General features: G+C 46.6%; 1 protein-coding gene across 8 annotated transcripts in view; it reads left to right on the top strand.

Moving 5' to 3' along the window:
• CCM2 (CCM2 scaffold protein) overlaps nt 1–22,845 on the top strand; it is a 51,469-nt gene that overhangs the window by 13,173 nt on the left and 15,451 nt on the right. For 5 of the 8 annotated variants that reach the window (XM_043463441.1, XM_043463446.1, XM_043463445.1 and 2 more), the window contains 2 exons: nt 2,842–2,997; nt 8,744–8,917. The exons of 1 other annotated variant lie outside the window; for it this stretch is intronic. In XM_043463441.1, the coding sequence (XP_043319376.1) occupies nt 2,842–2,997; nt 8,744–8,917 (330 nt within the window). The remainder of the gene's footprint in view (nt 1–2,841; nt 2,998–8,743; nt 8,918–22,845) is intronic. 2 more of the 8 variants (XM_043463447.1, XM_043463448.1) reach the window with 2 other exon arrangements.

Here is a 22,845-nt window from a genome sequence, read left to right as displayed (position 1 = left end):
AAGCTATGAGCAACCTAGACAGCATATTAAAAAGCAGAGACAATACTTTGCCAGCAAAGGTCGAGGTAGTCAAAGCTATGATTTTTCCAGTAGTCATGTATGGATGTGAGAGTTGGACTATAAAGAAAGCTGAGTACCGAAGAATTGATGCTTTTGAAGTGTGGTGTTGGAGAAGACTCTTGAGAGTCCCTTGGACTGCAAGGAGATCCAACCAGTCCATCCTAAAGGAAATCAGTCCCGAATATTCATTGGAAGGACTGATGCTGAAGCTGAAACTCCAATACTTTGGCCACCTGATGCGAAGAACTGACTTATTGGTAAAGACTGTGATGCTGGGAAAGATTGAAGGTGGGAGGAGAAGGGGATGACAGAGGATGAGATGGTTGGATGGCATCACCAACTCGATGGACATAGGTTTGAGCAGTCTCTGGGAGTTGGTGATGGACAGGGAAGCCTGGCGTGCTGCAGTCCATGGGGTTGCAAAGAGGCAGACACGACTGAGTAACTGAACTGAACATACCGTTCACCTTGGGTGGTTCCAGGGAACCAGCATTGCTGTGAAAGCTACGGCCAAAGAGAAAGGATGATGCATTTAACTTTTCTGAATGATTGGTACCTTGGGGTGACCAAAAAGTCAAGGAGGGAAAAGGCATCTTTATGTAAATATTTCTGCTAATAGAGGAAGAAGGAATGGCGGAATTAGACTGTTGAAAAATATCATATCCAAATATGAGGCAAAGGGGCCAGTCCATGGCCATCTGAGGCAGGTCACTGCCCCGTATCATGTGCCCTCTGATGGAAGCGTTCTTGCAAAAAACATCACACTTGAGTTAGATAGAGCCTCGCAGTTTGTAGGAAATGCCCCTCCCTCTCCCTCAGCTGCATTTATGAATGCTCTTCTCCTCAAATGCCTCTAAACCCTCTAGAATTTAAGCGCCTGTCCAGGCTCTCATTTGCCCTCTGTGCTCCCTGGCCTTTCTCTTCTGTGTTCACCCTGGTGATCATTGCATCTGTGAGAGCAGAACAGGTAGGCTTACATGTGCAGCTGGTTGGTTTCCTTTAGTTTCCTCTGTTTCCCTAGGTGGGGCAGCTTTGGGGCCTCAGAAGGGTTGTGTGTGCATGCAGGGGGACCTCTTGGGGAGCAGGCAGCGGACTCAGGCCCCACAGTTAGCCGAGATGAGGCATGGGGACTGCTCTGCATCCTGAGGTCTTTGTATATCACTCTTGATTCCCTTCCCCTCAGGACCACCTGGTCCTGCTTTGTGGGGACAGCTTTTAGAAAGAAGGAGAAATCGGAGCCCAGATGGTACCTGCAGTGCCCTGTGTCTCTAAAGAGTATAGTACCAGACAGTACCAGATGTTTGCTCAAACAAATCTAGAGCGGTACTGCTTTCCCGGTTTACTGTATTTTCTACATCTGCAGCATGTGTGGTAGTAATTAAGACATGAAATGACTCTTCTGAACCAGTCTTTTCAGAATCTAGATATATTAAACTTTGTTGCAGTTTAAATTGAACCATATGAAATAGTCATTTTTATGGGCAGAAAACTACTGAAAATTAGCACTTTGACTTGATCAAATCTAATTTGGCCACCTGATGTGAAGAACTGACTCATTTTGAAAAGACTCTGATGCTGGGAAAGATTGAAGGCCAGAGAAGACGGCAGAGGATGAGATGGTTGGATGGCATCACTGACTCAATCGACATGTGTTTGAGTCAACTCTGGGAGTTGGTGATGGACAGGGAGGCCTGGCGTGCTGCAGTCCATGGGGTCACAATGAGTTGGACACGACTGAGTGACTGAACTGAACTGAACTGAATCTAATGTTAATAAATCTAATATTAGTAAAATTGTATTACATTTGTTATGTTTTGAGTTGTGATTATATGTGGTCACTCTAATTAACCAGAATGGTTAATTAAGTAGCTGCTTCTCTTTGCAGCCATTTTGGACTATACAGTGAGTGTAAGAATCTTCACCATCGACAAACCCAGTTTCCCCTTTTCAGGATCAGATTTGACCCTGAAGAAGTTAAAGTGAGCTTGCTCAGGGACATATTCTTTAGTTTCAGTTGTATCTTAAACTCAAGAGTCCTGGAAGCAGGTAGAGGCTTTTGTAGGCTGAGGGTCATGGAGGTGTGCTCTGTGCAGGCCCTGTGGACTGCTCTGCCCCAAAGCAGATGCCAGCCGGCCTGAAACAGGCAAGTTGGCCGCTCTCGCTGCGTCAGGGACACTGCGTGGTCAGGAGGGGGAGCCCCAACAGTGCTCTCAGCTTGCTCGCTCATTCTTTCTAACTCTGGTTTGGTTTTGCAGAATGGTCAAACTTCCAAAATAATGTCCTTTAGCTGATTATACCATATTGGCTGGAAATATGGGGAGGCCACCCATGGGCTCTACATGCTAGAGATAGTAGGGAAGGTGTGCTGGTTTTAGAAAGATGTATTTGGTTTAGTAAGACGATGTGCTGGTTAATTTAGAAGATGTGCTGGTTTAGCAAGAAGATGTAATGGTTTACTTAGACGGACTGGTTTAGTAAGATGGACTGGTTAAATTAGAAAAATCCACTGGTTTAGTTAGAAGATGTTCTGGTTTAGTAAGAAGATGCACTGGTTTAGTTAGAAGATGTGGTTCAGTAAGAAGGTGTGCAGCACTGGTTTATATGAAGATGTGTGGGTTTTCTTCGCATCTTTTTGTGCACGCAGCCTGTTTGGATTTTGTCAGCAGTTTCAGGGTGTTGCCTGCCTCTTAAACTTTTTCAAAAAACTAAACAGCTTCAGTGGGGTTTGCAGAAGGAAGCTGTGGTTTCTGGTCTTCCTGTTCATTCACATGTTTTTTTCAGAGGGAGGGCGAACATCTGACCATAGTTTTCAACCAGATCAGAAGTGAACAGAGGAGAATGCACAGTAACTGTCGGCAGAGGGGGAGGAACCAGAATCCCCCCAGAGAAATTCCTCCTCAGACAGACTTTCCGACAGGGTGTCCCATGGAGAACGAGGTAGGTGCAAACCCAGTGTGGAAAGAGCTATCTAGAATGACTATTGGGTCCTGTGACCTTCACTTTGGGAGCATGGGGTGGAGGGTTCCTGCTGGCTTCCGGGTCTGAGAACCGGTGGCTGGTGAGCGAGATGAGGAGCTTTTTGTAGGTGGTTGGGTTTGTCCGTCTTCGCCTAAGGAGTAAAAGATTGTGGGTGTCAGGTCTGCTGTGGATTTATAGTCAGTCAGGACCCAAGATCTGAGTTCGAAAATGATTTAGGGAAAAGGTCAGGAAAGACTGCAGTCACAGTCATGGACTCGTGCCTGAGTTTCATTTGTGACACCCAAGGGAGGACGAAGGGGCTGTGTGCCCAGTCGAAGTGGTTTTGGCCGCCCTTGGAGGGTCAGACGCTGGGTGTCAGTGGAGCCAGCCACCACAGTGGAGGGCAGGTTCACGCCCAGCCCTGAGATGGGGAACTTGAGTCTGTAAGGAGGTCCTGGGGCACTGGCTGTGTCCTGTTCTTTATTTGGGACTCCGAGGCACCTAAGAAAAGCTCTTTTTCTGTTGGTAGGTGCTGAAGTACTTAACTTTTTAAATTTGTTGATTTGTATTACAGGGAGTGGTAGAAGGTGGTTGGAGTTAAGATAGGCAATGTTGCGATGCAGTTTTAAACAGTGGTACTTATAGGAGAGGATTTGTGGGGGTGCCTTGTGCACCTAGGCAGGTCTGAACCTGGGTGGAGTAGCCGCTGCCTTGCCCAGCTGAACAGAACTGTGGCTCTGCCCAGCCCACCCTCTGGCCTTGGTGTCACCCCTGGCCTTGTCCTGTAGCCCTGTGGAGCCGGAGCCCTGCCGAGCCGCTGTCTTCTCTCTCCCTTAGCAGAAGGGGCCCTGGGGTGGGGACAGGGGTCCTTCAAGGTATAGCCCAAGTGTTGGGCACAGGCTCGATGCCCATTAGACATATGCTGAATGCCCAACTGAAGGACCCCAGGGCCTTGCTTGTGAAGCCTCTGTTCGGGGCAGTTCTGTGTTATATACTAAAGGGGTAAATAAGGCTTCCTGAGCACTGTGCTGGGGCATTCGAGGTTCTCAGCACGGGTTTCCTTCCTTCACTGCCACACACTTTCTCCAGAATGTGCTGAGTTGTGAGTTGTGCCTGAAGAGCAAGTTGGTAGGTGTTTTCACCTTATCATTCCTTTCGGTCCCCAAGTATAGGCCGCTGTTCCAGGAGTGGTTGTGCTGCTTCCTCAGCACATGCATTTCTTACTGTAAGTTAATAAACAGACGCCCTGACAGAGAACGTAGCCTCTGAGGATTTGTTTAGGAGATGCAGATACTAGAGCCTCGTCACCTCAAGTGAGATTCTAGGCCAGGCTTTAATCTAACAATACCCAAAGCCAGCCTGACCCTGGAGCCCTCCTCTAGGAAAGTACTAAGTGGACCAGAGTCAGTTGTGTGTGTTTAACTAAAAGCTACATTTGAGATTTCCAAGTTCAAAAGTTGTTTCAAGCATAAGATGGAAAATACTGCAAGAAAAGTTTAAAAAAAAAAAAACCTTAAAAAAAAAAAAACCTGTTTGTTTATTTGGCTGTACCAGATCTTCGTTGCAGTGTGTGGGATCTAGTTCCCTGACAAGGGATCGAACCCGGGCCCCATGCATGGGGAGCGTGGAGTCTTAGCCCCTAACCCCCAGGGAAGTCTTTGCAAAGAGTATTGTAAGGCTCAGGGATCACTTGGGAGCTAGTTCTGGGAAGCAGCGTGTGTTGCACGTGTGAAGTTTGCATGAAGCCTACGTCCCCTCCCTGGCTCTGTGCCTTGGACCCTTAGCCAGTTCCTTTCAACACTCAGGGCCCTGTTTCTTCACAAGAGACTCGGACACAGATGCACTCTGGGTGGCATCAGTGCTGGGGCACCATTCACCAAGAGAAGCTGCGCTTCGTGTTGTGCTCATTCCAGGGGCTCTTTCTTCCATCTTTTGGGTCGAAGATTATAAGATCGTTTTGGTGATGATGAACATGAGTGCTCAATAAAAATACCTGTTGAATGAAGAGTAAACAATTGCACAGGCTAAAACCATTTTTTAAAACTATATTGATTTGGAGGCCATTCCAATGAATTAAAGAATCCACAGTCATTTAATGGAGTCCTGATTCTGTGTGTCAAGAGTATTTTTAATTGTTTGTCAGTGTATTCTTTTTTTAAGCAACTTATTGACCAGAGATGTGTTAATATGTCTTTTGTTACCTGAATGTTATTGACCAGAGACATCTCAGCTTTCACTTACATAACAAATCACTGGCCACAGGTGTTAGTTTCTGCAAAAATCTCGTGGTCAATAATGTATTAACTGGAGCTTTCTTTTACATTTCATGTTTAAAAGCACCGTTAGTTCCAAAACCCTGAGGTGCCGTCTTGTTCACTCTGTTTCTGGAAAAGCTGAGGGGTCCCCACCATGCCTGCCATACCCCAACTCCCAGCCGGTTGTACTTTCTAGCTCCTGCAGTGGGAGCTGGGCACGCATCTCCTGCGTCACATGCCTGCTCTCTTTGGGTGGAGCAGCTGCCCCCATTCTGCGCTGAAATGGGGCGAGGCAGCAGAGGAACACTGCAGGTTTGCTAGGGTGTCTTGCTTTACATAATGGTTACAACATTCCACTTTCTAGGAAGGCTCAGCCACCGGTGAAACTTCTTTGGGACACTAAGAAGAAGCACATGGTGCCTTGTGTATGCAAGGCTAAGGACTCAGTTCGGGAAGCTGTGTCTGATTGCCAGTCAGTTAGGCCACGTTCACGCTCGGCCAGGTGGTCTGGTGTGTGGCTCCCTTTGCTAGCCTCTGCTAGCCTGTGAGCAGTGGAGGTCTGGCACCACGCTCCATCACAGGGTATGCCTTGTTGCCAGGGTAGCTCCTTTAAATACAGGACATTTTGGCACTGAAGCACACCTTTGAGGCACCTGCCTAGCAGTTCTCATCGTGGGTTTAGTCCCTGTTCATCTGCTGTGGGCTTGGTGGTGACTGCCTTGAGGGTGGGAATTCTGTCTCATGCCTCCACAGCACCTTTCCGATGCCTGGCTGGCAGAGGCACCAGACCCCTTCCTTAACCAGTTTTATTGCTCCCCTGTGGGGTGCTGGGTCCCAAGAGGTAAAGGCAGAGGAAGGCGGAGTGGGGCTCAGCATAGGGAGAGCTGATCCTCGAGCAGCAGGGGGCATCTGCGGTGGGCCGTCCTGGTTTCTTCGGCCGGCAGAGTGTCTCCTTAAGGTGGGTTGCAGGTCTTGGGCTCTGGGTCCTTTCCAACACAGACTGTGACTTTATGACCTGTCCCTCATTGTTAAAACAGCAGTGTGGGTTGCGTGTGGTGTGTGGCCCTGGTGGTGTGGCTGACCTTGGCAGAACCTCTCACCTCCGAATTGGTTTCCTGTTGCTCCCAGATGTAGAGGAGTAGTAAGGTGGAACATCAGATAGATTGAACTGAGCTGTTTTCACTTACCGTCAGATTCAGGATCAACCACGTCTGTGTCCCCACTGGTTAGGACCTGAGAGAGTGACTTCTGTGAGGTTAGCAGGCAGAAATGGTGTAGGGACAGATGTTTACTCTGGCCAGTTTCGGACATAGGTCATCTCTGTAACGTTGTGTTACATGCCTTGGTATTTCCACAGCCCTAGGGCAGTGCCTTGTACATCATAGGAGCTGGGAGGCTGTCAGCACATACACAGTCAGGCAGAACAGGATTGAAGCGTCATCTGTGTGGGATGCCAGCCAGAGATGGAATCACAGTTCAGTATGGCCTGGCCTGGCCTGCCACAGTCACGCTGGTGAAATGTGATATTTACATTACTCCATTCCCAGCTTGCCTTTCAATGTAAAGTTTACTATCAGTGCTTGAGTGGGAAATTGTGGGTGACCGTTTCCCACCATTTCCATGTGAGCCCTGCATGGCAACAACCTGATCCAGACCCTGCCTCCCACCCCTGAATTTCACCTGAAGGGCCCCACCTTCTTCTCTTCCACTCTCCTAAGTTGTGCTGGGGCTGACAGTGCCTGTGGAAGGGAGGAAAAAGAAACCTGAGAGGACCAGGAGGGCGGTCTGTCTGAGAGCTGGGGTCAGCCATCATGGGCTCCTCCAAGGGGCACCCTCTGTCCACTCTGCAGTTCTGAGACGGTGGAGATGATCCTGTCCATGTGATGATGGTATTGATTATCTTGTCCATGGCTTAAGTGTAAGCAGCTGTAGATGAGAACTATATCCTTAAAATAACATTTTGAACGATTTCACATGTAAACAAAAAGTAAATGAAGGCCCACATGTACGTTGTCATGATCATTACTAGCCCCGTGGGCCTCATATCAGCATTATTTTACACCCACCCCATCCCACACCCAGCATGAAGCGCTGAGGGGCTGCACTGGGGTGTGGAGCAGCAACTAGGCGGATATCCGGCACAAGGAAGGGGTACTCCAGGATTACTCCTGTGGTGGATCAGAGGAGTAAAAGGCAGATATCCAGAGGTCAAGTACTCACGGGTAATGAGCACAGACCAAGGAGCAGAGGAGAAAAGCCAGACTGGCTAGAAGAAGAATGCTGGGGTTCACTTTTTAGAGGATGTCTTTTATGTGGGGTGGCCTTTGTAGCTGAGTGTCTCAGTGGGTGTGGGGCAGGCCCTGCAGGATCTCCCGGGAGGCCCCCAAGGCCTCACCTGCTTTAGTGGGGGGAGTCACTGCCCCTCTCCACCCTCCATCTGTGAGACTGTCGGGTTGACGAGGCACCTCACAGAATCATTGGCAATGTGGCATTCTTTTGGGTGGGATATGGCGGGTGGCTGGTTTTCCCATGCAGAGGAGAAACGGAAACAAGAGCTTTTAGTGCATGTTTGGTGACATGTACATTGGTCAGAGGTACCCCTGCTGTGGGTCCCGCCCAGGCAGGCAAGCTGCAGCATCGTAGACAGGACAACGAAAGGTGACTTCTCCATCTGGGATGGGTCACCAGCTCTGGGTTTTGCTCCTGTGTTCAGTGACATTTCCCTGCCAGGTCTGCACGCTGGTGTGTTGTCTCTGCTTTCATGTTCCTTTGGGTGACTGGAAGTGGTCACCTCCCAAGAGCCCTTCGGAACTGCTGGGAGGGGCTCCAGGCCTTTTTCTGGGCCCGCAGGCGAGGCTGACTTCATTCTACCTGACCTCCCTGGTTCTTGCTCTGCAGGTTTACTTTGATTGCAAGATTGGCCTCCAGGCCGGTCTAGACACTGACTTGGGGGTGAAGTTGCTCACCCAGGTGTTGGTCAGCGTCCTGAGCCCCCGAGGCCCGGGCAGAGGTGGGGGACAGTGGAGCACAGGCCACACTTTCACAGGAGAGCGTAGAGCTGGCCTTGTGACTGTTGACTGCATTTTCTGTTGATGCCGCAGCCCTGGGCACACCTCCCCACCTTCTCCGAAGACTGCAGTGAAATGACCCAGCAGAGCCGGGATGGGTGGAGCAATGCGACATTTTTTGTCTTGTGGGGGAATCTCCCCTTCCTGCCCTCTTTTCGTCTCCTGAGTTTACTCGCCTTGAGAACTGTCCTTTGAATCTTCTAAGAGTCTGTGAACAGGTGAGGGACAAGCCCCTCTGTACCTGAGGCAGCCCTCAGCCCGGCCCACCCTGGCAGCAATGGCCAGCCCTTGCCTGCTCGGGGACTGTGGCAGTGGCTTGGGCCACTTCTGCTTGTTAGCCGTGGGTACACCACCAAGCCTTTGTGAATAATGAACTCCAACCATTGCCGTTTCTGCCTGCAGCCTGGAATTGTGTCGCCGTTTAAACGAGTATTCCTAAAAGGTGAAAAGAGTAGAGATAAGAAAGCCCATGAGAAGGTGACAGAGAGGCGCCCTCTGCACACTGTGGTGCTGTCCCTGCCCGAGCGCGTCGAGCCCGACAGACTGCTGAGCGACTATATCGAGAAGGAGGTGAAGGTAAGTCCACGGCCGCAGGACACACCTTGCCTGTCGCCAGCAAAGGCTCTCAGTGCACCACGCGCTGCGGTCTGGGACCCGTCCCCACGTGCACCTTGGCTGACCCCCACGCGGGGGTGCACCTGTTGCAGTATGTCTGATACCTGGGTGCCCAATCCCCAGATTGCTGTTTTCTGGCCTCATTTCTGGTTTTCTTTCCGGGAGCAAGCCGCCTCCTTACTCGTAAAGCCTGGCCGTGTGTTTCAGTTCCTTGGTAAAGGCTGAGAGCTGTCCCACGTGTCATTGTCACAGCCTAGGACACAGGCTTCTGAATCCTGTCAGAGACTGTGCCTGCTTGTGGATTAACATGACATGCACTGCTGTATTTTTAGTGCTTCCCCTAAACAGTGGAGTGAGAAGAAATGAATAAAAAGGTATAAAACTATGCGGGCAGAGAGGATGGGAAAGGGTGCAGCAGTAACGAGCGAGTCCTGTAAACTTGCAGGAGCTGATGAAGGTGGGCTAGTGAGTTCACAGAGCCCTCGGAGCTGGACTCTCGTCCCTCAGATGCAGAGCCGTCCAGCTGGTCTCGGGGGTGTGTGGGGATGTGGGGAGGCACCGAGCATGTTGTGAACGTGCGGAGGGATCTGCTTTCACCTGGCATGGTGGGAAGTGGGAGGTCTCCCTGGTGGAGACATAGCACTAGAGGGACTTTAGACATGGGGGCACCTGGCCCAGAGGAGGGTGGGGAGAGACCCAGTGTGAAGACGAGCAGATTGAGTCAAAACCTGTGTCTGGAACGGTGAGAATCACCAACCCCGTTTCCCTCAAGCTTTCAGAAGGCCTGCAGCCTTCAGAAGGGTGCTTTTATGTGGAAGCCATGCAGCCCACAGAAGTGTTTGCTCAAATGACCCTGCTGTGACCACCCCGCCAGCCTGAAAGAAGCCGACGCTCTGCAGCTCTGCCCGTGCTCATGGCTTCTGTCATGGGCAGCCAAGGAGAAGTACATGTTTGAGGAAAACATGTAACCTAGGGACAGAGCCCAGCACAAACACAAGATGTAAACGTGAATGCAGTGGCAACAATGCAGAAACTGGAGGAAAAAGAAAAGTATGTGATATTGTCAGAAAGATAAGAAATACTGTTAACTGTGAGATAATAGGAAAACAGATGGAGATAAGAGCTTTTGGAATTAATATCTTAATTATATATCATAAACAGTTCTTTAGAGGGGTCAAAAGGTAAAGCAAATCATCCAGAAAGGATAATCAAAAGACAAAGTAAACAAAAATGAGAGAGAGAAAAAAAAAAATTATAGAATCTATCCAGGAGGTTTAGCAGCTGACTCATGAGAAGAAGGAATGGAGGAGAGTGGGAGGAAGTTGTTAAGACAGCAAGGGCATTTTGCAGAATTCACCAACAGACGTGACTCTCAGATTGAAAGGGTCCCTTTCTGGTCGTAATAGCTAGACAAATCAGCACTCTAGAACATGAGCCTGCAGAACCCGTTCTGACGAGGTTCCTGGGGGATGTACTGCCTTAGTGCACAAGGATGCACCAGGAGAATGGAGAACACAGGTCCAGAACTGGAGTTTAGGCACAGGGAGGAGCAGAAGGAATTCTCAGGACAGGAATCTGGGAAACAGACCAGAGCAGCTTTGGGAGAACAGAGCGTGGATGGTTTTATATATTGGGGTAGAAGCTGCTGACGAATTGGGAACACAGACTGTGCATTGGAAACAAAGCAAGTGAAAGGGTAGGTGTATATTACACCATGAAAATTTAAAGTTTGGGGGACTTCCCTGGTGGTCCAGTGGTTAAGAATCCACGTGCCAGTCCAGAGGATATGGATTTGAACCCTAGTCCGGGAGGATTCCATGTGCAATGGAGCAACTAAGCTGATGTGCCGCAACTGCTGAAGCCTGAACTCCAGCACCTGTGCTCTGCAACAAGAGGAACCACCACAGTGAGAAGCCCAGGCACTGCAATGAAGAGTAGCCCCTGCTGACTGCAACTGGAGAAAGCCCTTGCAGCAACAAAGACCCACTGCAGCCATAAATAAATAAGCAAAATAATTTTTTGGAAAATAAAGTTTGGGGACTTCTGCTTCCAGGAAGATGGAGTCAACATTTTCCCATTAAGTACAACTAAAAATCCTGGACGTTGTGTATGTAACAACTATAAGAAGACTGAAAGGTAGAGAGATGGCAGAGCAGACCTCAGGACCCAAGCTGTGACCCAGTGGTGAGTTCCCCAGTTCTGTTTTCCCTCAAACTTGGAGCTGAAGAAGCTGGCAAACAAGAACCAACAAAATTCACTCCCTCTGGCCAAAAGACCAAGAAAGGGATGGCTTAGCAGGATAGAAAATGTTTAACAGTACCTGCTCAGTTCCAACCAAAGGTGACTAAAAAAACCTATGGCCCCACCACTGCTTCTGCTTGGAAAGGCCAGGTGGGGACCAGAACCCACCCCAGAGGAGGCTGAGTAAGGAGCAGAGACTTTTATCCCTGATGAATGCCTAGTGGAACTGAGGTGTCTGTGGAGACGCAGGGAGCCTGGAATTCTGCCCTCAGACAGCAGTGACACACCCCGCCCCTCCTGTCAGTGGGGGCCACTTGGGGAGCTGGAATGCCAACTGTGTCCAGCAGGGAAGACGAGCCCCCCACTCAGGTGGTAGCAGGGGCCAGTGGGGAGGCAGCCCTGCCACCTGTGCTCCTTCCTGCTGTGGAACAGAACAGATTTTCTGACATTTGTGTCATCAGACTCCTGGAGGGAGAAGAGATGGCTGGCTGGGGTGGGGTGGGGAGAGCTGGAAAATGATAAAAATAGTCATGGTTGAAATTTCTCTGATTTGGTAAAGAGACAGACAGAGATTCAAGAAGTTGAGTGAACCAACAGAATAAACCCAAAGCAGTGCACACTAAGACATGTCATAGTGAAATTTCTGAAAAGTGATGACAGAGTCATGAAAGCAGTGAGAAGGAACACTTTACCCATGGGGAAGACAAAGACAGCAGACTTCTCACCAGGGCCAGAAGGAGGTGACTGCCATCCTTCAAATGCTCGGAGACAAAGGCTGATGAGAGGGCTCTAAAGACGACTCTCACCCTCAAACAGCAGCCAAGAGATGGGCTGGTTTCTTGAAGGGCACAGACTACCACAGGTCACTAGTAAATAGGTCACTTGAAGAGCCCTATAACTATTAAAGTAGTTTAATATCTAATTTGAAAACACCCGTAAAAAACTTCGCCAGGCTCAGGTGGTTTCTGGAAAATTGTGTCAAGCGTTTAAAGAGTTAACAGGCTGCACAATCTTCCAGAAAAACAAGAACAGAGGGAACACTTTTTAGCTTGTTTTCGAAGGTTAAATAAATTGCAGATATGAATACAGTTACTTAGGTATAAATCTAATGAAACATGTTAGAGTTCGTATGCTGGAAGCTACACAACACTGATGAAAGAATCAAAGATCTGAATAGATGGAGAGATAGACCATGTTCATGGTTTGGGAGATTCAGCCTAGTTAGCATGTCAGTTTTCCCCAAACTGATATATAGGTTTGATACAATTCCTATCAAAATTCCAACAAGATATTTTACAGATATGGACAAGAGTATTCTAAAATTTATATAGGAAGGTTTAGAAAAAGAAGAGAAAAATGAGAGCAGTCAGTTCACCTGATTTCAGGATGTACTTTAGAGCTTCAGCAATGAAGACTGTGTGGTAGCATCAGAGGGATCAGCACAGTAATCAGTGGAACAGTAGCATGAACCCAGAAACAGACCCTCACAAATACACCCAACTGATTGTTGACAGAGGTGCAAAGGCAAGTCCGTGGAGGAAGGGCTGTCTTCTTAGCAAATGGTGCTGGAGCCAATGGACCCCCATGGGCAGAAAAATGAACTACACTCTAAACCCCACATCTTACACAAAAATTAACTCAAAGTGAATAATGGAATTAAAGGTAAAATGTAAAGCTATAACACTTTTAGGGGAGAACACACGAGGAAATCTTCAGGACCCAGAGTAGGCAGAGTCCTTAGACTTGACACCAAAAAGGGAACAATTGGTAAACTGGACTTCATAAAATTTAAAAACTTGTGTTCTGCCAAAGGATCCATCAGGAGAGTGAAAAGACGAGCTAAACACTGGGAGAAGATATTTGCAAGCCGCTTATCAGCTAAAGGTCTTTTATCTAGAATATGTAGAGAACTCTCAAAGCCTAATAATAGAAAAGCAAATAATCTGATTAGAACACGGGCAAAAGTCATGAAGAGATGTTTCATACAAAAGAAGGTATTCAGATGGCAATAAGCACATGAAGATGTTCAGCATCACTAGCCATTAGGGAAGTGCAAATTAAGATACAGCGAGACATCATTGCATACCTACCAGAATCACTAAAGTTAAAACATTAGTGAGAATACCAAGTGCTGGTGAGGGTGGGGAGGATCACTTTTGCTTGGCTGGTGGGGTGTAAAATGGTGCAGCTGTACTGGAAAACAGTTGGGCAGGTTCTTAAAGACTAAACAACTGCCATGTGACCTGGCAGTTGCACTCTGAGTATTTCTTCCAGAGAAATGAAAATTTAAGTCGACACAAAACGTGTACATGAATATTAAAAGCCACTTTATTCATAATAGCCAGAAACTGGAAATACCCAGATGTCCTTCAATAAGTAGATGGTTAAACAAGTGATGGACAGCCATACTGTGGGACCCTACTCAGCTGTAAAAAGGTGAGAATTACTGATTCCTTCAACAGATTCCAGGAATCTGCAGAGAATTAAGCTCAGTGGAAAAAAAGCCAATCCCCAAAGTTATATACTGTATGATTTCCTTTTATAACATTCTTGGTATGACAGTTATTGAAATGGAGAACAGAGAGGACTTGGTAGGGTTTAAGGAGGAGACCAGGTGGGTGGGAAGTGGGTATGCCTGCAAAAGAGAAATGGGAGGGACCTGGTGATGGAATGTTCTGTAAGTTGACCGTGTAGTCAGTATCCCGGTTGTGGTCCTGTGTGATCACAGGATGTTTACCTTAGGGTGTGACAAGGTGTGGTGTACAGTGGATCTCTGTGTATTCTTTCTTAGAACTGCATGTGATTTATAATTATCTTAAAGGTTTAAAAAAATGAAAGGTTATGCATAAAGGTGTGATTTCAGTATGTCTTGGCACAGTCATGAAGTAGAATTATACATAACAGAATGATATAAGCGCCAGGTAATGTTAGGTAGTAGATAATCTAAACTGTGAGAGGAAAGGAAGACGTGGGAGTGGTGGTAGACAAGAGGTGACTCTTTCTTTGCCATAACTGGAAATCCACCAGCTTCTGTCTTAAATTGACGAATCAGGCAGTAGCAACGTAAAACCTTTATTTAGAAAGTTAGTCCTAGATCCAGAAGACCCAGAGTTGCTGCCCCTAGGCAGTAGTGTATAGAGTTGCCTGGATTGGGGCCAGATTGTTTGTTAATAAACACTTTGGGGGACTGTGTAACCTTTTTTTAAACTTTGTAAATGTATTACTTTGATAAAGTAAAAGCCTTGACAGCAACACAACCTGCTAGTGGTGAGGAAACTTTTTCTCCCACATACTGGAGTGTGGTTCCTTATGGAAAGTATTTTGTATTTAGAATGAACATTACTAACATGAAAGTGAGAGGCACATAGTAGTAGCTTTCTCTGTGTTGAATGCTTACTGTGTACAGCCACACTGTTTACCATTTTAACTCTTTTTCTGCTTGAATCCCTACCCTGCCTTTTTAAAGCAGAAGCATCCTTCCTCTAGTTGCCATCCCAAGCTGACATTTGTCCTGGAGGAACACAGTGCAGTGCAGGCTTGGGCCTTGTGAACTCACACTCTGGCTTTGAATTCTTGGGCCAGCAGCGGGTACTCACATGTGTGATACCAAACCCAAACCCAGGATGCTTCCCGCACCCCACCCCGGGATGCTTCTTGATGAAGCATCTGGAAGCATCATCAAACATCTTGATTTCTTAATATGTCTTACTTATTGTATTTTTAAAAGTTAAATATATAAGTTGTGGACGTGATGCAAAATTTAGATGGTGAGGAGATTCCTGGTGAAAAGAGGTTCCCTAGTTTCCACCCCCACCCCCACCTCACCAGAAGGAATTCCTGGCATCAGTTTCTTGTGTGCCCCTTCAAGGGGGATTTGTCCGTACACAAGATCACATGTGTGTGTGTCCCCAAATGATTACCTAGTGGGTACTTTGCACCTTGTTGTTTACAGGCAACAATATATTGTGACATACCTTGGAAGGTTGGGGCACATAAAGCTGCCTTGTCCATTTCGCTGGCTGTGTAGTATTCCATTATTTAGCTGAAGCATATTTTTGTGTAACCAGTGATCTGTTCATACATATTTGTCTGTGTTACACGCATTTTACTAACTCTCTAGGATAAATTCCAGAAGTAGAATTTCTGGGTGTAAAGCTTTCTTTCTATTTTGAGAGACATTTCGAGGTTGCCCTTCATGTAAGATTTAAGCTGGTAGACACTGTTGTCAGTCTGGGAGAAATGCCTGTTATCCACACTCTTAAGGAGCCACACAGTGTACATGAAGGCTTTTCGATCTTTGCCAATCTGGTGGTCTTAGTTTGTTTCATCACAGTTCATACTTACAAGTGAAGCTGTATATCTTTTCCCAAGTCAGATCTCGTAAGTGTCTTTCTACAGCTGTTTTCCTGTTGAGTGGTTTGTGGTTTTCCATACATTTTCCCCAGCACTCAGTGTGGTTGGTAAGTTCCCCCTATGCCATGAAGTCAGTTGTTATGTTTTCCCTGTTTGTCTCTCGTTGTTGTTCAGGGATGTCTGCGTTCTCTAAGAAGCAGAGCCTGAAACTGGAGATTGTGTTGGATGATTCAGGCCATGTTCTCAGGAGAAGGGCAGGGAAGGAAGCAAGATGGGACAGAGGAAAAAGATGTATCTGCCCACTTATGGGCATGTAAGGGGCACCTGAAGGCCACACAGGCACCTCTCTTTCCCCAGTATGCAGCAGCTTCCCTACCTCCTCATCATGACCTAGGCCAACCCTGCAGAACAATGCCGCCTTTCTCTGCTTGCTTGTCTGTGGTATCAGGAGGAGACTGCAGTTTTAAGTGTAGATCCCTTTTGTTTCCCTTCACAGGAGCATTTTATCAGTAGGGCCAGGCTCTCAGAACCTACAGAGCCAAAAGTTTTAGGGCTGCGGGCACACGTTCCTCAAGTGTGTCTCTTGGGTTGGTGGTGGCCAGAGCCACTTCCACTGCCCTACTTTGGGCCCCCAGACCCATGCGATTTGTACACCGGGGACCAAGCGTGGTCTAATGACTGTTGCATCCAGATGTGCCCTGCATCTCTGAAGAGATGGCGTCCTTTCAGATGTCCTTTCTGGATGTGCCCCCAACCCTGAAGAGGACCTTGCTGGCCACCTGGGCCTCTGAGTTTCAACACTGTCTCAGACCCTCTCTCCCACAAACCTTGAACAGATTTTCCTCGAAGTAAGTGATGGAATGGGGTGGTGGGCTGGGACGTCCCTGCAGTCTCAGTGTTGCCAACTCGCTCTCCGGGGGCTTGGTCTCTCCTGCGGGCACTTTCTGAGATGAGTCTGGCTCGGAGATTGCCCCTCTGCATTGGAGCAGTGCACTCAGTGGTGGTGTCCTTCTTTGTATACATCACGCGGGACCCCAGTTGGCTCCCAGCAGCTCTCTTGACACTGGGAACCCCTCTACTCTAGTTGTATCTCTGTAGGGCCTGCATACCAGCCCCGCCCCCCCATCCCCTGCCTTGCCATTTGACCATTTACAGTAAGTCACTGCCCACTGCGGTGAGCACACCTGCCCATGCTCCTGGTGAATAAGTGCTGCCCCCCTGGCTTCTGCTTTCCCAGGGTCGTGTTGTCCCCCTCGCTCCAGGAAAAGTGAAGTGAAAGTCGTGTCTGACTCTTTATGACCCCATGGACTCTACAGTCCATGGAATTCTCCAGGCCAGAGTACTGGAGTGGGTAGCCTTTCCCTTCTCCAGGGGATCTTCCCAACCTAGAGATTGAACCCAGGTCTCCCGCATTGCAGGTGGATTCTTTACCTCTGAGCCACAAGGGAAGCCCAAAGCCTGGTTCTAAAGCACCTCCTCGCTTCACCTCAGGGAACAGCCACCGCAGCACCTGGTGGTGCCAGCATCTCTGCCAGCCCGTTTGTTCCAGCTTGTCCTCGAGAATGGGGTATCTTCCTAGCCCTCCCAAGGAGCAGGGGCGGTCTTGGGGTTCTGTGTCTCACATGGTAGATCCCGTCCGACAGGCCTACCTCTCTGCATCTTTTGAAACCTTTATCCACAGTTCTGCCATCTCCACTGGGTTTAATATAGGCTTTGAGTTTGCTGAGCTAAGCTGTACTAGCAACGAGTGAGAGCTGTGTCCGGGCCCCTGACCGGGGTTAAGGTCTATGGGCAGAGCTCCATAGATGGTGCTTGTCTACATGGAGTGGTAGGGTTCCATCCCCCTCCACCTGGTACCTGCTGCTCCATCAGTGTTCAGACTTCTCCGTTTAGTAGGACCAGCAGGTCCCAGTCCTGCTATGCTGAAATTTGACTTCAGGAACTGGTCTTTTGCTGGGAAGGAAGAGGGCAGACCCCAAGGAGAAGTATTGTCAAGAAAGTTGCCCATCCTGGTGAGGGCTGTGTGTAGTTTGCAAGCAAGGCAGGTGTGTGTGTGTGTAGGTCTCAAGTGCATCTCCCTAGGTGTCCCCCATCCAAGTCTCAGAGGCCCTCCCTCCCATCAGCACCCATGCTCTGCCATAGGAAACTTGTAGGTCAAGGCCAAAGAGGTGGATGTTATGGGGAGGCTGACTTAGGCTTAAGGTACAAATGGACTTTTCTTGTATCTCATTAACAATTGTTTTTGGAAGTGCTTTCGGCTGTTTAGAGCTGAAGTGGTGAGCTCACCAGTATGCTCCTGAGTCAGCTACAGTCTCTATAAGGGCAGCAGAAAGAGCGGTGGGGATAACTGGTGCCCAAGACAGTCCACTTTTGATACCAGGGCTGATTGAGCTGATGTGAGTGCTCGTCAGATGTTCACTTGGTCTCTATTGTCCCATCACATTCATCCCTCTGTAGCAGAGTCCTTGACATTCTAGGATGAGTTCATTGGCACAGCATCTGACACCATGTTACCTCACAGCAGGTGTGGACTGGTCCCTGACGTTGGTGTAGGAGGCACTGCGTGTTGGTCATCACTGGCCAGGGAACTCCCCAGGGCAGTGTCAGATCTGTCCAGAAGGCCCACACTGTCCCATCTCGAGTTCTAGCCGGGATGAGAGCTGCTCATTTCCTTTTTGGTAACATTTGTTTTACTAATACATGTTGTACAGAGAAAAAATCTCAAATGAGTGAGGCCTCACCTCTGTGAAGACAGTAGACTCTTTTTTGGTGATTTGTCAGCCTGAATTTCAAGCATTGTGGCACTTTGAGAAAGATGAGACAGTGGTGGTGACACTGTCCCCCAGGCCATGTAAAGGCAGGGGTAGTTCTTGTGCAGCCCTGCAGACGTAATACCAGGGCATTTTTATATGACCCCAACTTAGTCAGTTTTTTTTTTTTTTATTAAACTATGTGGATTTAAACAAAACTAACAGTTTTGGATGATGCAAATCTAGAAGTGGTAACTAATATATAGTATAATATGGATTATATTTCAAAAAGCTTTTAGCAAATACAGTTATTGAGTAAAGCTAGGAAAAGATTTTTTCATTGTGGCAAAATATGCATCACATAAAATTAACCATGTTTAAGTGTATATCTTTTTTTTTTTTTAAGTGTATATTTCATTGGTAGTAAGTACATTCATATAGTTGTACAGTCATCACCATCTACTTCCAGATCTTTTTAATCTTCTCAAACTGAAACCCTTCCCATTAAACAATAACTTCCTATTCCCTCAGCTCCTGGCAACCACCATTCTGCTTTCTGTCTCTCTAAATTTGACTCTTCTAGGGATCTCATGTAAGTGGAATCATACAGTATTTGTCTTTTGTGATTGGCTTTAACTACATTTCGTATAATGTGCTCAAGTTTCATCCATGTTGTGGCATGTGTCAGAATTCTTTTTTTTTTGGACACTAAATGCTATTGCATTGTATATATATTCTCTTGAGCTATCAGTGGGCATTGGTTTGTTTCCACCTTTTGACTGTTCTGAATAATGCTACTGTGAACATGGGTATACAAATGTTTGTTCAGGTCTCTGCTTTAAATTTTTTTTCTTTTTCTAATTGTGTTAAAATATAGCATAAAACATACCATCATAAACATTTTGAAGTGTGCAGTTCAGTGGGATTAGATGCATGCACATGATTGTGCAGCATCACCACCACCTATCACCGTAACTCTTTTTATCTTGTAAATCCGAAACTATACCCATTAAATAAAAACTTCCCATTCTTTCTTCCCCACAGCCCCTGGCAACCATCTGTCTTTCTGTGTCTGTGAATTTGACTACTCTAGAAACCTCTTATTAGTGGAATCATATGCATTAGTGTTTCTGTGACTTGACTTATTTCACTTAGCATAATATTGTCAGTTTTTACCCATGTTGTAATGTGTTACAGAATTTCCTCCCTTTTTAAGGCTGGACAATATTCTAGTGTATGGATGCACCTCATTTTGCTTATCCATTCATCTGTCAGTGGACACTTGGGTTGCTCCCATGTTGTAGTTATTGTGAATAATGCTGCTATGAACATGGGGGTACAGAAGACTCTTTGAGACCGTGCTTTCAGTTCTTTTGGGGGGTGTGTGTGTGTGTGTGTGTGTGTGTGTGTGTGTGTGTGTAACACACACCCAGAAGTCTGTCAGTGGACACTTGGGTTGCTCCCATGTTGTAGTTATTGTGAATAATGCTGCTATGAACATGGGGGTACAGAAGACTCTTTGAGACCGTGCTTTCAGTTCTTTTGGGGTGTGTGTGTGTGTGTGTGTGTGTGTGTGTGTAACACACACCCAGAAGTGGGGTGTGTGTGTGTGTGTGTGTGTGTGTGTGTGTGTAACACACACCCAGAAGTGGAATTGCTGGGTCATATGGTAATTCTGTTTTCTAGTCCCATCAACAGTGCACAGGTGGTTCCACTGTCTCTACATCCTCACTAACAACTTGTTGTTTTCTGTGTGTGTGTGTGTTTTAATATTTATTTGGTTGTGCTGGGTCTTAGTTGAGGCACACGGGATCTTTGATTTAAGTTGTGGCCTGCGAACTCTTAGTTGTGGCATGTGGGATCTAGTTCCCCAATCAGGGATTGAACCCGGGCCCCCTACGTTGGAAGCTTGAAGTCTTTGCCACTGGACCAACAGGGAGGTCCTTTGTTTCTTTGTTTTTGTTTTTCACTAGCTATCCTAATGAGTGTAGGTACTATCTCATTGTTGCTTTGATTGTATGTATTTAGTGACTAGTGATCTTGAGCATTTTTTCATGTGCTCACTGGACATTTGTGTATCTTCTTTGTGGCTTCTCTGGGGGCTCAGTGGTAAAAGAATCTGTCTACCAGTGGAGGAGACATGGGTTTGGTCCCTGGGTCAGGAAGATCCCCTGAAGTAGGAAATGACAACCCACTCCAGTATTCTTGCCTGGAAAACTCCATGGACAGAGGAGCCTGGTGGTCTACAGTCCATGAGGTTGCAGAGTCAGACATAACTGAGTGATTGAGCATGCCCCACACACATATCTTCGTTGGAGAAAAGTCAGTTCAGGTCCTTTGCCCATTTGGCATCAGGTGTCCCTTGTTGAGTTTTAGGAGTTCTCTTGTCAGATAGATGATTTGCAGATATTTTCTTCCATTCTGTTGGTTGCTGTTTTACTCTGGATAGTGTCTCTCAATGTACAAAATTTCAAAGTCTGATTGAACTCCACAGTCTGTCTGTTTTTCCCTTTGTTGCCTGTGCCGTTGGTGTCATAACCAAGAAGTCATTGCCAAATCTAACATCACAAAGCTTTTGTCCTATGTTTTCTTCTAAGAGTTTAATGTGTGCTTGGAATTCTTTTACATGTATATCCAGAAGTGGACTTACTGGATCAAAGATTAATTCTATTTTTTATTAAGTTATGACCATACTGTTTTATTTATCGACTGAACCGTTTTATATTCCCACCAGCAATGTGCTAGGGTTCCAGTTTCTCCATGTCCTCATCATCGTATTATTTTCTGTTTTGAGAGTAGCCCTTCAGATGGGTGTGAAGTAATACCTCATTGTGGTTTTGATTTGCATTTTCCTAATTACTAGCAATACTGAGAATCCTTTCATGTGTTGGCCATCTGTGTATCTCCTTTGGAGAAATGCCTATTTAAGTCTGTTGCCTATTTTTAATCAGGTTGTTAGTTTTTTGTTGTAGAGTTACAGTTCTTTGTATATTCTGGGTATTAACTTCTTGCCAGATATCTGATTGCAATTATTTTCTCCCATTGGGTAGGTTGCCTTTGCACTCTGTTGATTGTGTCCTTTGATGTACAGAGTTTTAAATTTTGATGAAGTCTGGTTTATCATATTTTTTTTTTTTTTTACTGCCTATGCTTCCCCCCCACCCCATTAAAAGTTTTTTTAAATTGTGGTAAAATACACATAATGTAAAATTTACCATCTTAACCATTTTTAAGTGTAGAGTTGAATGGTTTTAACATTCACGTTGCTGTGCACCCTTTACCACTGTTCATGTTCAGAATTGTTTTCACCTTGCCACACTGACACTCTGAACCTGTTAAACAGTAACCCCATTTCTCTGTCCCTGCAGCGTCTGGCAACCACCGTTCTGCTTTCTGTCTCTGTGAACTTGACCACTCTAGATACCTCATATAAGAGGAATCATGTAGTGTGTGCCTTTTTGTGCCTGGGTTTATCAGTGTTGTTGGAACAACTGATGTTGAAGCTGAAACTCCAATACTTTGGCCACCTGATGCGAAGAGCTGACTCGTTTGAAAAGACCCTGATGCTGGGAAAGATTGAGGGCAGGAGGAGAAGGGGGCAGCAGAGGATGAGATGGTTGGATGTATCACCAAATCGATGGACATGAGTTTGGGCAAACTCCGGGAGTTGGTGATGGATAGGGAGGCCTGGCATGCTGTGGTTCATGGGGTCACAAAGAGTCAAGACACGACTGAGCAACTGAACTGAACTTATCCACGTTGTAGCATGTGTCAGAATTTCCTTTTTAACAATGAGTAATACCATTGTTTATAACACATTTGGTTTATCCATTCTTCTGTCACGAATTGAGGTGTTTCCATGTTTTGTAACTGCCTGTGCTTTTGGTATCATGGCCAATAAGTCATTGCCACACCTGATGCCGTGAAGCTGTGCTTCTCTTTGTGTTTTCTTCTAAGAGTCTTAGAGTTTTAGGTGTTTGATCCATTTGAGTTAATTTTTGTATATTGTATATAGGTATTAGGTGAGGGCCCAACTTTATTCTTTTGTTTATGGAATGTTGTTTTCTCAGTACTATTTGTTGAAAAGATTGTCGTTTTCCCATTGAATGGTCTTGGTACCTGTGTCAGAGGTCAACTGATACTGTGTGTGAAGGTTTATTTCTGACTCTCTGTTCTATTTCATTGCTCTGTATGTCTGTCTTTATGCCAGTTCCACACTATTGGTTATTGTGGCTTTGTAGTAAGATTTGAAATCAGGAAGTGTGAGGCTAGATATGCAAGGGTCTGCATGGAAAGACCTCTCTCTGCTAACTGTACATCTGTAGAAATGTTCTGGAATGTTCATTTGTGACAAGCTAAGTATGAGCCAGTAACTAGATGTGCTGCTTATTTATTTCTAAACTGCTCTGTCAGAGGGCTGGATTCTCAGCCCTGTAGAGTTGGGAAATAAATACACAGTTTGAAATGAAGTGAGGTGAAAGTTGCTCAGTCGTGTCTGACTCTTTGTGACCCCATGGACTGTACAGTCCATGGAATTCTCCAGGT

This window comes from Cervus canadensis, chromosome 3 (genome assembly GCF_019320065.1).
Source record: "Cervus canadensis isolate Bull #8, Minnesota chromosome 3, ASM1932006v1, whole genome shotgun sequence".
Classification (NCBI taxonomy): domain Eukaryota; kingdom Metazoa; phylum Chordata; class Mammalia; order Artiodactyla; family Cervidae; genus Cervus; species Cervus canadensis.
Note: the sequence above shows the minus strand (reverse complement) of the source record. Positions and strands in the feature narration are given on the sequence as shown.